The sequence below is a fragment of the Zalophus californianus genome, chromosome X (assembly GCF_009762305.2).
Source record: "Zalophus californianus isolate mZalCal1 chromosome X, mZalCal1.pri.v2, whole genome shotgun sequence".
Classification (NCBI taxonomy): domain Eukaryota; kingdom Metazoa; phylum Chordata; class Mammalia; order Carnivora; family Otariidae; genus Zalophus; species Zalophus californianus.
In genome coordinates this window covers 42,277,561-42,293,256 of record NC_045612.1, presented here as the reverse complement: position 1 = coordinate 42,293,256, position 15,696 = coordinate 42,277,561, and the positions used below count along the sequence as shown (strand labels likewise).

At 36.8% G+C, this 15,696-nt stretch overlaps 1 protein-coding gene across 1 annotated transcript in view; it reads left to right on the top strand.

The window, feature by feature from the left end:
- Window positions 1-15,696, top strand: part of IL1RAPL2 (interleukin 1 receptor accessory protein like 2) — a 636,713-nt gene that overhangs the window by 604,735 nt on the left and 16,282 nt on the right. The window contains exons 7-8 of the mRNA XM_027607319.1: window positions 2,053-2,198; window positions 11,431-11,574. Of these exons, the coding sequence (XP_027463120.1) occupies window positions 2,053-2,198; window positions 11,431-11,574 (290 nt within the window). The remainder of the gene's footprint in view (window positions 1-2,052; window positions 2,199-11,430; window positions 11,575-15,696) is intronic.

Below are 15,696 nucleotides of genomic sequence, written 5' to 3'. Positions count from 1 at the left end.
CATTTGTTTCCTCCATTCCAAAGCCAGCCTCTTTAGTGTCTTTCTTTCACATATTCTGCAAAAACTCTCAGATATGTGTATCATTGGGAGGGTACAGAAACAGGGTTAGTTTTAAAAGCATGGCTATTTGGAATATAATCTGGGCTTCAGATTTCTGTGTGGGAGACTCAGATTCCAGGAACCCTCCTCCACCACCCCAAATTTAAGTCTTCTTTCTCTCAAAGGGGAACCAGAAGAGATTAAGCCAATCGAATTTTAAATATCAATAAATATCAATATAAATATTTTTGTAGGAGCCAAAATGTAAACAATCTACTTTTGATAATGAAATGTTGATGTTTATTAACATTGCTTTGCATGTATACAATGCTATTTAATTTTTAAATTAACCCATTTTACCCTCACGACAAAGTTGAGTAGGGTAGGTATTTTTCCCAACTTAAAGCTGAGTTAAATTAAGGCACCATTGACGTAATGACTTTGTAAGGGTCAAGCTTAAACTTGTAAATTGGAGGCCTGTACTTAGAATCCATTTTTCTCTGAGCATAGTTGTCTTTTCCAACTTTCTGCTAAATGCCGGTAAATCAGAGGGTTCTTTTCTGCATTTATAACCAGGTGTCCAAAAAGGATATGAGAATTAACTCCAGTGCTCCAGTTTTCTATTTTGCAAATACATGTATTTGAGAACCTCACCCCAGGGGCCCCTGGGTGGCTCAGTCAGTTAAGCATCCAACTGGATTCCGGGTCCTGGGATGGAGCCCTGAGTCAGACTCCATCCTCAGCAGGGAGTCTGTTTGGGGATTCTCACTCTCCCTCTTCCTTTGCCCCTCCCCATGCTCTCTCTCTCAAATTAAATAAATCTTAAAAAAAGAACCTCACCGCAGAACTTAAAGGCATGATTGCCACCACGTAGATTTGCAATTTACTTTTTCCCTGGTCAAAAGCAGGAGACAGGGTGCCTGGATAGCTCATTCAGTTAAGTGTCTGCCTTGGGCCCAGGTCATGGTCTCAGGGTCCTGGGATCCAGCCCTGAGTTGGGCTTCCTGCTCAGTGGGGAGTCTGCTCCTCCCTCTCCTTCTGCCCTCCCCCCGTGCCCCGCTCATGCTCTCTCTTGCTCTCTCTCTCTCTTTCTTTCTCAAATAAATAAAATCCTTTTTAAAAAAAAAGCAGGAAACAGAAAAGTCAGCAGGGTACCCACTTTCACCTCACTCAGGAGGCAGCTGGCCATTGGTGAGACTATCTCTCTGAAGAAACAGGAAACACACTTCTTAGGAAAGGTTTCTGGCAACTCAGTTCCTCTGTAAAGAATACCTATTCCTTGCCATTCAAGGCCCTCTACAACTTCACTTGAGAAAGCAAAAAGCAGGACTGTGAGAAAATGTCACATAGGGGAGGGTTTTCCCTGTGAGGGGAGAAAGGAGAAAGACAAATGGGGAACAGCATCTGGAAAAGGCAGGGCCATGGCAGTGGGCTAGCATCATTGGCAGGTTAGAGCACAGAACACGTGCTTGCATTAGACAAATGCAAGAGGAAAGTAAAGGTCAGACTTCTTATGGATATTTGGGGATAGAAGGCCACTAAACACTTTCAGTTTACTTTTTATAAGATAACCATTTTCAGGGCTCATTTCTTTACCTTCTTACCCCCTGTTGTCAAAACTCTAACTTCTAACACAAACACTACACCTATCAATTTTTTCCCTTCATGGCATGGTGCAAAAATCTAATTTGTTTTCATAAATTCAGCTTAGAACATAGAGCCCAATGTTTCCTCCTTTTTGCCACACAAATCATGTTGGCTTCATTTATCAAAGCCTACTGGCATGGTAATATTTCTTTTTGCTGAGTGAATTCCTCACTTCTTTCCTTTTCCATTTGATCTTCACATCAAGAGTCACTTTTTGTGTTTTCATGTTGAAGGTTCCATACATACCACCGAGTTAAGATTCTCCATGCCCACTGGAGACCTTGTGAGCTACATACTGCAAGTTTTGCATGGCTGCTCTCTCCCCAAGTCAAACCAATTCAACCAAGAATACTGTCTTTATTTCAGGCTCCTCAAAGAGCATCTTGGAGAAAAAGAAGTTGAATTGGCACTCATCTTTGATTCAGTGGTGGAGGCTGACCTGGCAAATTATACCTGCCATGTAGAAAACCGAAATGGACGGAAACATGCCAGTGTTCTGCTACGTAAAAAGGGTATTTATTTTTATAACTATTGCTATGGTTTGTTTAGCTACCAAGTAACTATTGAAGTTAAATATACTTTCTGGCCTTATTTTATCATTTAGCATGAACTTCTATTAAACATTTTGTCTTTTTAAGGAAAAAATATCTCTTTTGTTATGGTTATTAGCATAAAATGCCTGTAATCTTCTATCCATTAGGAAGTAGATAAATAAAATGAAATATTGTTATGTGTTAAATTCAGTGAGATAAAATGTACCTTGGTTATAAGTGTAACGTAAAATTTGATAGGTATTGACATTCAAATTTTTCTCTGTACTTCACCATCTTATATTGCTTAAATGAGAAACTAGGGATTTTATTATTGGAAAAGAAACAAAGCCACTTTTTTTATTCCTGGACTAAAATATAAATAAAAATAATGAAGAGATATCATAATATTCTTGTAATTGTTATAATAAAGATTATAAACAATATTTCATGATATGACCTGGTGCTGTTAAGGGGCCTCTGACAGGTGCATATCCTTTAAAATATTTTGGCATTTATGGAAATCCCTCTCTAAATTTGGTTCCAGATAGGGTGGATATTGTATATAATGGACAAAGAAAAGAAACTAAATTACAGATAAAGGAGATAAAAGCAAATATAGGAACAACAATCCCAACAGCTGGAGCAGCTTCTGAGATTGGCTCTTAACCCTGCCACAACTCTTGATTACTGCAAAAAGCTAAATATTTCTGTATGTGTGCAATTGGCAAAGGTTTTTGTAACAGAACAAATGTTCTCAATCAGTGTTCTTGTTGTCTAGGCTATAGAGCAATAGAACAGATTCAGTCAACAAGGTTACTAGTTGTACCTCTTAACCAAGATGGAATTTCTATTTTCCAGCCAACCCTAATACTTGACCTTGACTAGCAAGCAGTTCTAGGGGAAGCAGAAAAATGTCATTATTCTGAAAATAATGCTTTTATCTCTCTAGTACCATTTCTTACTCAGCTGGATTTGATTCCATCTTAAAATAATGGAGTTTTTAAATATAAAGGAGTCTAATATGGAAAGTTAAATCAGGAGACCCTGGTTGAAGAGATCCTGGTTTGGCCACTGATTCAACTACTTGGTTCAGCAGGACTAACTTACCTGATGAAGCATCCTGAACCTCAGTTTTCTTATCTGTAAAACATGGATAATGATATCTACATTATAGAGACACTTTGAGGCTCAAATGATAATGATATAGTGTGAAATATGTCACTCTCAGTGTTTGCTATTATGCAGAACTTGAATAACTTCTCCTGTGCACCAGGCAACCACATAGTCCACCTACATAATGGGCAGACATTGATCATGTCCAGATACCTTATGGCAAAGATCACTTTGTTCCTGCTCATTCTAGTCTTATTTTAGGCTTAGAGATCATCCAAGCCAGAGTCTGCAGCACCTCTGTATCCTCAGCAACTTGGGCAATGTCTGACCACTAATAGGTACTTAGAACCCATCTGGTTAATGAATGAATGTTATCTTTTATTATTGAAGATTATGTATAGCAAGTATTGTGCTAAGTACTGGGAAATAGAGTGATGAATAAGATAGACATCCCCAAGCCTGTGTGGGGCTTCAGAGTAGAGAGAGTGCAAAGAAAGACAAACATTAAACATGAAGCAAAAAATTGTGCAACAAATACATACTGTTACAACTATGAGGAAAAATAATGGTGGTAGTAGGTTTCCTATCATTCAGTCAGCAGAGATAGGAATAGCCTTGAGTTTAAAAATAAATCCATTTCTCTTTAATAAGGAAAGCAACTACTAGCAGCCCTTAAAATTTCTAATAATCTGACAGTATAAACCAAAGCACACTGTATAACTGCCATCTCCCATGGCTTCTGCAAGGAAACATATCTAAAGCATAAATAACTGAGAATATTAATTCTCATCTTTCTCATCTCCAAATATTAGAGTTCCCCAGGGTTCTGGTCCCCTCACTTACTCCCTAGATGATTTCATTCCATCTCCAACTCACAGGCTTACTTACATATATGCTGACAACTTCCAAATTTATATCTGCAGCCCACCTGATTTTCTTGCCTAAACTCCAGTGTTACATTCCTAATGGCCTATTCAACAACTACTCAAAAACTCCACCAGTAGACCTATTTAGTAGGCATATCAAGCTTCCCTTGTCCCAAACAAGAATTCTGATTTCTCCTCCCTGTAAACCTGATCCTCCAGTTGCCTCCTCCATCTCCATCACCATCCTTCCAGTTGCTCAGGCCAAAATCCTGGGACTCAGTCTAGTCCACCAGCAGATCCAATGGCTCTACATTCAAGACATGTCCAGATTCTGATGACTTTCCCCAACTTCACTGTTACCACCCTAGTCTGAGCCACAAACATCAATTGCTTGGCTCACTGCAATGGCCTCCTAACTGGTCTCCCTGCTTCTTCCTTGTCCCCATATAGTCACAGTCCCCCATCACAGTAGCCAGAATGATCCTTTTAATATGTAAGTCAGATCATATTCCTCTAATCAGAACCCTCCAATTATAGAACCCTCTCTGTTACACTCAGAATGAAATCCCAAATCTATCCATGACCTACAATGCATGATATAATCTTTTCTGATTTCTGATCTCATTTTCTACTACATTCTGCCTATCTGTTTCAAACATCACACACACTAGCTTCCTTTCTATTTCTTGTGCTCACCAAGCACAGTCCTGGCTGATGGTCTTTGCACTTGCTATTTCCTGAGCCTGGAACACTCTTCCCCCTGCTGTTCTCATGACTCACTCACTCTTCATATAGGTCTTGGCTTAAATATTACCTACTTAATAGCTTTTCCTGGACACACTATATAAAATAATACTACCCATCACTTTCTTTGTTTTTGTTTTTTGTTTTCTTTTGTTTAGAATTTTAGAAATTGTAGTACAGTTTAAATCAGTGTGCCAGGTCCATTTCATCTCCTTCACTGCCAGATCTGGGGGAAGGGACTGCTTCAGTTTCTCTGCCTTCTCTTTGTGATGACCAGATAAATCAAGGTATCTGCACTTCCTTTGTTTAAAATTTTTTAGCTTTATTGAGGTAAAATTGACAAAAAAGTTGTAAGATATTTAAAGTATACAACGTGATGATTTGATATACATATACATTGTGAGAAGATACCCCTTTTGAATTAATTAACACATCCATTACCACACATATTTACCTTCATCTTCTTCTAATTCTTCTTCTTCTTCTTCTTCTTCTTCTTCTTCTTCTTCTTCTTCTTCTTCTTCTTCTTCTTCTTCTTCTTCTTCTTCATCGTCGTTGTCGTCTTCTTCTTCTTCTTTCTTTTTCTTCTTCTTTTTTTTTTTTGGTGAGAACATGTAAATTCTGCCCTCTTAGCAAATTTCAATTATACAATACAATGTTATCAACTACAGTCACCATGTTATACATTAGATTCTCAGATCTTGGGCGCCTGGGTGGCTCAGTTGGTTAAGCGACTACCTTTGGCTCAGGTCATGATCCTGGAGTTCTGGGATCGAGTCCCGCATCAGGCTCCCTGCTCAGCAGGGAGTCTGCTTCTCCCTCTGACCCTCCCCCCTCTCATGTGCTCTCTCTCTCTCATTCTCTCTCTCAAATAAAATAAATAAAATCTTTAAAAAAATAGATTCTCAGATCTTATTCATCTTACAACTGAAAGTTTGCACCCTTTTACCAATTTCTCCCTATTTTCTCCCAGCCCCTGACAACCATTTTCCTACTCATTTTTTCTATGACTTCAGGTTTTTTTTTTAGATAAAGATAAACATAGAAGTGATACCATGCAGTATAATATTTGTCTTTCTCTCTGTGGCTTACTTTACTTAGCATAATGCCCTCCAGTTTCATCCATGTTTTAGTAAATGACAGGATTTCCTTCTTTTTCAAAGTGAAATATTATTCAATTATATATATGTATGACATATTTTCTTGATCTAATCATTCACTGATGAACTAACCATCACTTTCTTTTTCTTTTTTTCTCTTGCTTGGCTTTATTTCTGTTTATTGTATTTATTACTATTTGATATCTTATTACATATTTATTTTCTTCTTTTTTTACTTATTTAAATCCAATCACCCAACATATAGTACATCATTAGTTTCTGATGAAGTGTTCAATGATTCATCAGTTGCATATAACACCCAGTGCTCATCACATCATGTACCCTCCTTAATGCCCATCACGGAAGTGGGTTGGGGGGTGGGGTATTTATTTTTTTATCTCCCCTGCCTCACTACAATATAAACTTCATGAGAACAGGGACTTTTCCTACCTTATTTACTGCTGTATCCCTAGGGCAGACAACATAGTAGGTGTTCAAAAATATTTGTTGGTTGAAAATGCTCCTCCTAGAGGGCCAGAGCAATAGGAAGGAGATAGATAACAGGGATTGGTAAAAAAAGGATTTATCTGTGATTTTTATCTTGACTAGTGTCTGCCCTGGGCTATCTAAATGCATTTCTCTTTTTAAAGAAATTCATTTTCCAGATTGGGGGTTGAAAACTTAAATATCTCAGGGGCCAGGCAGATAGTGAATTTTTTTTTTAAAGAGGCTGGATATTAGGAAAAAAAACACAGACTAGAGAAAACATGTCTCATCTTAAAGGGGTAATCACTACTCTTTCCTAGGAGATTATTGCTATGCTTGCTGAAATGTAAACCCAGGGATAAGAGAATTTCTGAATTTTCAAGTTAAGTTGAAAGACTAGGTATGCAATCTTTTGGTTTTTAAATATTAGTATTCACTTTTTGGAAATATTATATAGAACAATAAAACCTTTTGGGAGGCATGGTATACCAGTGTGCACTCTCTGTTTAGGTAGCAGTTAAATTTTTTCACTGTGCTTTGCAAAATAATACAGTTCATCTTCGCTTATTCCATTTTCCTTGGGAGCTCTCAACAATATGGTAGAGCTCCAGAAAAGAGTGAGAAGCTTTATGGCTCTGCTCCAATATTTTTAATCAGACTGAGCTCTGGCTTGTCTTGCAAAACTTCAGATGTTTCCTTTGGAGTTGAACATTTCAAACTTTATCACAGCATACCCTGGCCTCAGTGGCTGCAGTGTTTCCACCTGGAATATGAGTATGGCTTTTTTTATGGAACAATACATTCCTGATGAGCTGTAAGTCAAACATTGAAAATGCCCTAAGTGATAATTACAGAGAAGAAACATTTGATGAATCCTTTCATACAGTGAAAAGGCCTTTCATAAGATGAAAACTCATGTCTAATATACCCAGTTAACAGGGTCAGGCTTTCTCAGAGCAAAACGACCCTTACCTATGCATCTTTTACCTGTGCCTACCACTTGCTCACTCCCTAATGAACTATTATCAACAATTACAACTAATATTTTAGTAAGAAGTCTATCCTATTTGTGTGTGTGTGTGTGTGTGTGTGTGTGTGTGTGTGTGTGTGTGTGAACCAAGACTGAATTTATGCTAAGGAAATTCTGGTAATTGTTTCTTCTCTGCCATACTGCCTTTCCCACAAACAAATCTTATCACTGAATCTCTCTGTTCATTCCAAGTGCTACTGCCCCATGCTGAACCCCAATCTCCATAGGAAACCCTCAGGTGGGATCACTTAACCTGCTTCCCAACTTATGAGCTAGCTCAAAACATTTCCAGTCTTCCCTCTCTCTAGTCCCTTGGCTTCAACTGCTATTTGTCCCATTCTATAATGTCTGATCTTCATGTTCAAAGTGAAGAAATAGTTGGGTTCAAACTAAGAAGGTTAAAAAGAACTACACTTGTACTTTTAGTGCCTACAAAAAGTTACAATCCCATAAATATTTGCTGTTCTAGATATAGCTATCCTTGTGATGTGTATATAAGACACAGTCCAAATAAAATGACTTTTGCCTTCTCAGGAAATAGAAGTATAGATCCTACTGAGATGGAAAATGGCAATTGAAAACAGAAGACAAAAGAAAAGCCAGGTGTAATCTGGGTGATGGCAATTCTGCTCTCTGATTATAGGATGCATGTTTCCCTTTTAATGTCTCTGCCTGGGCTGAATGAAAGAATACTGTTTGAGTCTCAGGGAGTAGGTACACAGTTTTCAATGTAAACAGCCATCATTAGGTAATGTCTTTCAAAGACATTTTTATAAAATGGACCCCCAAACCACAAAGGTATTTTTCACACCATGATTTTCTTCCATATATTTACTTCTGAAAAAAGGTGTCTGCTACTTGGGAGCACAAATTGTTCCTACTGCTGAAGTTTTCCATCTACCTAATAGCAACTCTACTCTGTAAATAGCATAGAAATTGCTGAAAAAAATTCCCATTTGGTGAATTTGAAAGCAGTTGAAGTCTATTCTGACCAGAGAGAGAGACAGAGAGAGAAATATATAGAAAGAGAAAGAGTCCAAAATATTTACAACATAAAATGAACATTTTATAGCAGGAAAAACATGTTGAATCAAGTCAATCAATGTCCTAAGATCAAAGAGAAGTCAGTTTCTAGAGTAACAAAAAAAAAAAAATCATTGCTCTGTCAATTTAACACTGGCTGTTAAGAATGCATAAATGATGTAAGATGCTGAGAAAACAAGCAAAGATTTTGATATTGTAGCCCCACACAGGTCTCATAAGCAAGCCTGCCTTACCACCCATATAGAGGTATGCAGTGGCTCCTGGGGAGCTACTTTCTATATAGAGGGCAGGAAGCAGATCTAATGTATGATAGGATTTTTTTACCTGGTGGCTCAATTTTCTTTTTTTTTTTTTTTAAAGATTTTATTTATTTATTTAAGAGAGAGAATGAGATAGAGAGAGCATAAGAGGGGGGAAGGTCAGAGGGAGAAGCAGACTCCCTGCTCAGCAGGGACCCGATGCGGGACTTGATCCCCGGACTCCAGGATCATGACCTCAGCCGAAGGCAGTAGCTTAACCAACTGAGCCACCCAGGCACCGTGTGGCTCAATTTTCAAAATGACTACTTCTCACTGCAGGCAGGACAGAGATAGATTCGTTTCCTATCCCTACTCATTATGGGTCTGCTCATGATATTCTTTATTAATATATTTTGTCCCTCACAGCAGCCCCACTCCCTTCCTTTCTCCATCATTCCCCCTCTCTCCTTATTCAAAAAGAGTGACATTTATTTATGCTTCTTATATTTCCACTCAGTGGCTTTTCTGATTGGCCATGCTGTCTCTGGCTTCTACCATCTCTTCTCTTACTCTACCTCCTTTCCAAGACCAAATTCCCTCTCTCCCCATGAAACCTAAAACTTTTCTTCATATGCTGGACTCCAGGGGGCCCCTCTTTTCTCTTTGGTACAGCTACAGAATTCTTCAGTATCCTTTAATGAAGTGTCTGAGACCCACTCAGTCCTTTCATTCTGCCTGGTAAATTGTAGTTTAGGTTATTTCCTTGTAATTAAAAGGGCAGAGGAGCCAAAATTTACTGCAAGTTACATATTCTCATGAAGCATTACCAACAGTTCTATGGAGCAAAAGGGAGAAGCAAAAGGAAACCTGAAGGCTGAAGCTTATAAAACTGTCATGTAACAAAAAGAGTCTTGAATTTGAAATTAGAATATCTAGGCTCAAGTCCAATCTTGGCCACTTCTTAGGTGTATGACCTTGAGTAAGTGAATTAAACTACTGAGTCTCAGATTCTTCATCTATAAATTTGCCCTATAGGATTCTTGCCCTAAAGGTTTACTTAAAGAATAGATTAATAGACTGGTTGAAAATTTTATGTATCATATATATTACTTGTAGTATCTATTATATATATGTAGCAGTATATTATATATACTATGCAGTATATGTATAGTAAAAATTATATGTAGTATATATTATATATGTTTATCTTTTTCCTTAATCTTAATTGTCATATTAAGCCTGACTACTTTCTCTTAAGCAATAAGCCTATGTAGAGACAGGGATATCCCCAGGGAAAGGTTGACAATCTGGTTGTTAAGAACCTTCAGGAGTGGCAGTCTGTCATGGTCAGAAATTTGATTTTGACAGTGCCCCAGAATTAACCTATCCAGGGAGGCTGATTGATGTCAACCAAACTCATAAACAACTGATATGCAAACTAGAATGTCACTCTCTTTTCCAGTTTCTAGCTACATGGTAAGCAGAACTGGCAATAAAAAAAAAAAAAGTCAGTTAGTAATTATGGAATTCGATTAAGGGGAGGTTAGCTAATCTTTTAGGCAATTTTATCTATGTTATGTTAAGATGAATGAATATCCCTATTTCACAGGGGAAAATATGTCTCTGGTCTGGTGTCTTTCAGATTCAGCATTTCTCTTCTAGACATTGCTGAATTCACATTCTAAATTCTCTTCTGACTTCCCATTTCTCTAAATTCCATGGTACTATCCACTTTTTTTGATGATACCCCTTAGATTTGTTAAGATCACTAATTAAGCTACAAGTAAGTCACATTCTCTGAGCCTAGGATACATTTTGTCTCCTTCCATTATGTGTTGATTTAATTGTTCCAGCTATTAGAGTTCTAGAGGTGCCCCACTGGAGCAGTTTAGGGCTACTATCAGGTAGCGTAGTGTTGGCTGAATAGTCCAAATTATTAGCCTGGGTTTCTCATTCAATTTTAGCCCCACTGGGCATATTATATTATATACATATAATAGTCATTTATTCAAATAAGTAGGGAAAATGGATAAGCTAATTTTCCCAGGTTACCTTCTATTGGATTATTTTCCTAGGGTTAAATGAAACGGTTAAATCTTGCAAGCTCATTCAATTTTATTTGATTCTGAGAATAATTTTATGATGCTGTTCTCATGTAGAAGAATAGGGCCTGTGGCCTGAGAAGTACTAGATGGTAATCTTACTAAGTCAATAAGATAATCTACCAAAACAACAAAATATTGGCCCTAGACTAAGAAAAAGACAGTTCTAACAGTTCCCTGAGATACACTTAAAATAAAAGTATATATGTAAGATCTAGATGTGTTCAGAACAAATTGGTAGTGACTATTCCTTTTCAAATAGATATCACTTTCAACAGGAAAAGTATTCCAGTCTTTAGAAAAGAGTTAATTTTATGAAAATTTGATTTACACAAATGTGTCGAGAACAAAGCTACTTACTGCATTAAGCAAGAATCTTTTGGAAAGAAAAGCAGAAAGGGCTGTGCATCTTACAGACTAGAAATATGGAAAGATCCCAAGTGTTGCTGATTTAATTACCCTTTCCTGTTTATTCTGTTGGTTCCAGATTTAATCTACAAAATTGAACTTGCAGGAGGCCTGGGAGCAATCTTCCTCCTCCTTGTACTGCTTGTGGTCATCTACAAATGCTACAATATTGAGTTGATGCTCTTCTACCGACAGCATTTTGGAAGTGATGAAACTACCAATGGTAAGCTGTCTCCTATTCAAATTCAATTAAAAGGCATGAATTTGTGATTATGTAGGAGAATATCCCTATCCTTAGGAGATACATGATGAAATATTTAGAGTTACAGGGCTATGACTAAAGCAAATTACCCCTCAAAATGTTCAGGAAAAATTATGTATTTATCAAGAAAGAGACAAAGGGGAGAAAATATTAACAATAGGAGAATCTGGGTAAAGGATATATGGATGTTCTTGGAAACTATTTTATTTTTGTAATGTTTGACATTATTTACAATTAAACAATTTAACAAGGAGACATGAGTTGATCAGGAACTAAAACAATTGCTGTCAAAAGCCTCCCCTTACTAAGAAATAAGTTAAGAATCAATTCCATTATTTTCCTCCAGAAAATTCAAATTTAGGTACAGATCATTTTTTTAAAATTTTTTTATTATGTTATGTTAATCACCATACATCATTAGTTTTTGATGTAGTGTTCCATGATTCATTGTTTGGTACAGATCATTTTCAGCTATTCCTGGCCTTGAAAAAATAAATCATTTAGGAAACAGATTAAAAGCTATGAAGATTCTCTTTTTTAAAACTCACAGTGTATCTGGATCCACATATTTTGGATGATTGTAGAACCAGTCTCAGAAATGACTTTAAAGGATAGAAATTCAGAATGTAGTTTATAATGTTCTTATGTTTGCCATCTAGGGCCCTTGGAAATCTTTTGAATGAAATATCAATAAAGCCTTGTATTGAGCCTTGTTTCTTTGAACATTCTAAAATGATTTAATTTTTCAAGAGAATAAATTACCATATATCAAATCAATACCAATAAGAAATCATGACATGTAACTCGATATGCATAAAGTCATCACCCACAAACTACTGTAACTCTTGGAAATATATGTGTGCAATGCCTTAGGTAAACCAAGATTAAAAAGAAGTCCATTTCTAAGTCATTAAAAAGTCAGATTTGGATTCTACTTTTCATTATATTGAAATAATGAAGGTTAGAGCTTTTGTTTTTCTAAGATCATGGTCTTACCCCAAAGGAGAAGGATTCATGATTTTGTTTATTTTTATAGTGGTAGAAGAAGGGCAGAGTGGTGACTGTAAAACAAGTTTTGAGGAATCTTCGATATTGGTCCTATGTTTTCTATTATGTAAATAATGATATGAGTGGATTATAATTGACTTTTATATTTTCATAGTCAATTAGAGAAATGCTGTTTGATGAGTATACATGTGCATGCTCTTTATCAAAGCAGTATATTTACCTAATTATTATAGCATCCCATTTAAAAGTACTACAGACCCTTATTCAGACATAGTTTCAAAATGAGAGATTAAAGCCTGTTCTAACCATAATGATGTGCTCCAACAATATATATGAAAGTGTGGTCAATCAGTTTTTTATATACAGGAATTAATACAGAAAAATATGACTTCTTACCTGCACATGTAAAATAACTAGATGAAATGTGCTACTGAGGAAAAAATCACTGATTCCCAGGTGCCAACAAGTGGCTAAATTATCCAATTGGTAATGTAAGATGCATTGTCTAAATGAAAGAACCTGAAAGGGAGGCTCCTGTGATTAATTTGTTTTGAGTCATGAATATAAGCAATTTGTCAATACTCTCTGTAAGTGATGATACAATTTATTAAGTTAATCTGCAGTAATTAATTATATTCATCACCCATACCAAATAATCCAGATTAACTGATCAATTGTAGTACATATTTGTAAGATTAAATTCATGCTAGCATCATAGGACATTTCAGGGATAAAATATTCCACTTTGCTTCTACATCTCCAGTGTGGTCCATGTGGTCAAAGATGACAAATAATCTAGAGCATTTTTATTAGAGAATTGTATGTATTGATTCCAAACCAATTGTTTTAGGGAGAAAATGTAATGTGGAGGGAAGGGACTTCAAGGGTTTTCATTAGGAAGGAGAATTCAAATATTTTTTTATTCCTACATGGAAACTTAGACCTTAAATCCACAACCTGTACTAGCTGAATGGAAACTAAATGTCAGCAGGTATGTGGTGAGGATGAATAAATGAATATTAAAGCTCTTTTAGAAATACTCAGTTTCATGATGCCAAATACCAGCTAAATAACTTCTGAATTTTTCATTTCTTTGTTTAAATACTTAGGCATCTCATGGACACAACTTAGTTTTATCCTTATACTTTTTGTTCATGTTTTCTTTTTGATTCATATCTATAGTAGCATTTTCTGAAAGGTCTTATAAAATTGCCTTATTTTTATAAAATAAAATCAATCCAACAGACTGACTTCTTAGCCATTTTTTATGAAATTCATTTCATTTTAATCCACCAAACCATGATTGCTTCATTTATTTGACCTTTGAGTTGTTCAGTCATTAAATATTTATTAAGTGTCTACTATGTGGCAGGCATTATGTATGATATATTTACTTATATTCCTCATCTGGATCAACACACACACACACACATACTATAGTAGGCACTAGGGATATAAAATCAACAATGTTACACAGTCTGCACTCTAGAAGCTAAGGACTTAACCCTGTGTTTAGCATAGCCCTAGAAGAACTGGGTTGTAAACAGGAATGGCTTCCTGGTGGTGAACAGGATTAAAATGAGCTTTAAAAACCGGGAAGGACAGGTGTGACAACAGGAAAATTCTTCTATAATTTGGTTCCCTTCCTCATAACTTCTCTCTTCATTGGGAACAACATGCCTATGGTGATTGCTGTGCAAGCCCTCTTACTTACGATTCTCTGCCATCTGCATTGTGCTCTATTTTCTGGTTCCTTAGATGAGCTTAGTCAGCATGATTTAACACAGAGGAGGGCTCATTAGCCTTGCCTCGCAAAGTGGTGTTGTTGCATTGCCTTTTGGTTTTAAAACAATTTTCAGGCCTTGTTGTAACCTTATTTGCATTATGTTGTTGATTTTGCTCTTCCATCTTGCTCTTCTCTGTGAGCAACAGCTGTGGCCATTCATGAGGTTTTCTTGGCTGTCTATATAAGGCTGAAGTGCATTTTTTAAACTGTGGCATCTGCATCACTGCTTGCTCACTAGCTGGCATCCTAGAGCTTCTGGGACATCTGACATGGTGGCTTTGAGAGCGGTCTTCCTGCTCTGTCCAGACACTATAAGCTCTTTATCTTTAGTTCATTTTAAAGGGACATGACTAAAATCAGAAGCAACCCTTTTCCAAAAGAATGATGTGCTTCTAGAATGTTAGGTAAAATTTATTATCCAGATGTGTTGGGTGTTAACACATATCAAAGATATCCATATTCATTATTATAACTTGATTTGGGATATGCAAATATAGCAATATCTTTCTAGAAGAAAGTCTGTAGCATCACCTATATTAGGGTATAGATGAAGCACGTAAGGACCAGGAATATGTGAGTTTAGGCATGGTTGGAGGGCAAATAGTCTTAGGATAAGCAATGGAGGCAAAAGTATAAAGGCCTGGTCATATGACTGAAAGAGGTAGTCATTGCAGATGGCTAGCTCATAGTAGATGCTCAACAAATCATTGTAGAATAAATTAATAAGTAGTTGAATTTAGGGAGTTTGTGAGGTAGAAAAGTTATCAAAGTCAGAGGAAACAAGGGTCTAGTCTGACATTGCAGAATTTGAGGCAGCAGCACCATCCATTAAGAACAATGAAATACATTCTGTTCATAGGAATGGATCTGTTTGTCCTTTGGCCTATTTTATTCTTCCAGCTGTGTATCATCGGCAGCTCTAAGTCCCAGGTGAGTAATTATAGCTGGAGAAAGTCAAGGGCTTGCAGGTGCATCCTGAGCTTGATTGGAACAGGGGCAGAGGTGCTAAGATTACCAGGAGGTTCTTACATTAGCATTGCTTATGAACATTCTCACTTCCAAGTGGTGTTTTATGCATAAGAGTGGAATGTGCCCCATTTATAAGCCAAATGATCTCAACTATCCAGGGCAGTCCTTCATGTGCATCTGCTTCTTGGCAATCAAGTAACCCAACCAAGGTTTACGGAAGCCTTTTCCAGCCAGAGGACATGCTAAAGAAAAACCTCTTGGCTTCAGGCACCATCATAACATAAATAACCAGAGTTCCTTTCATTGTGGGGGTGGTGAAG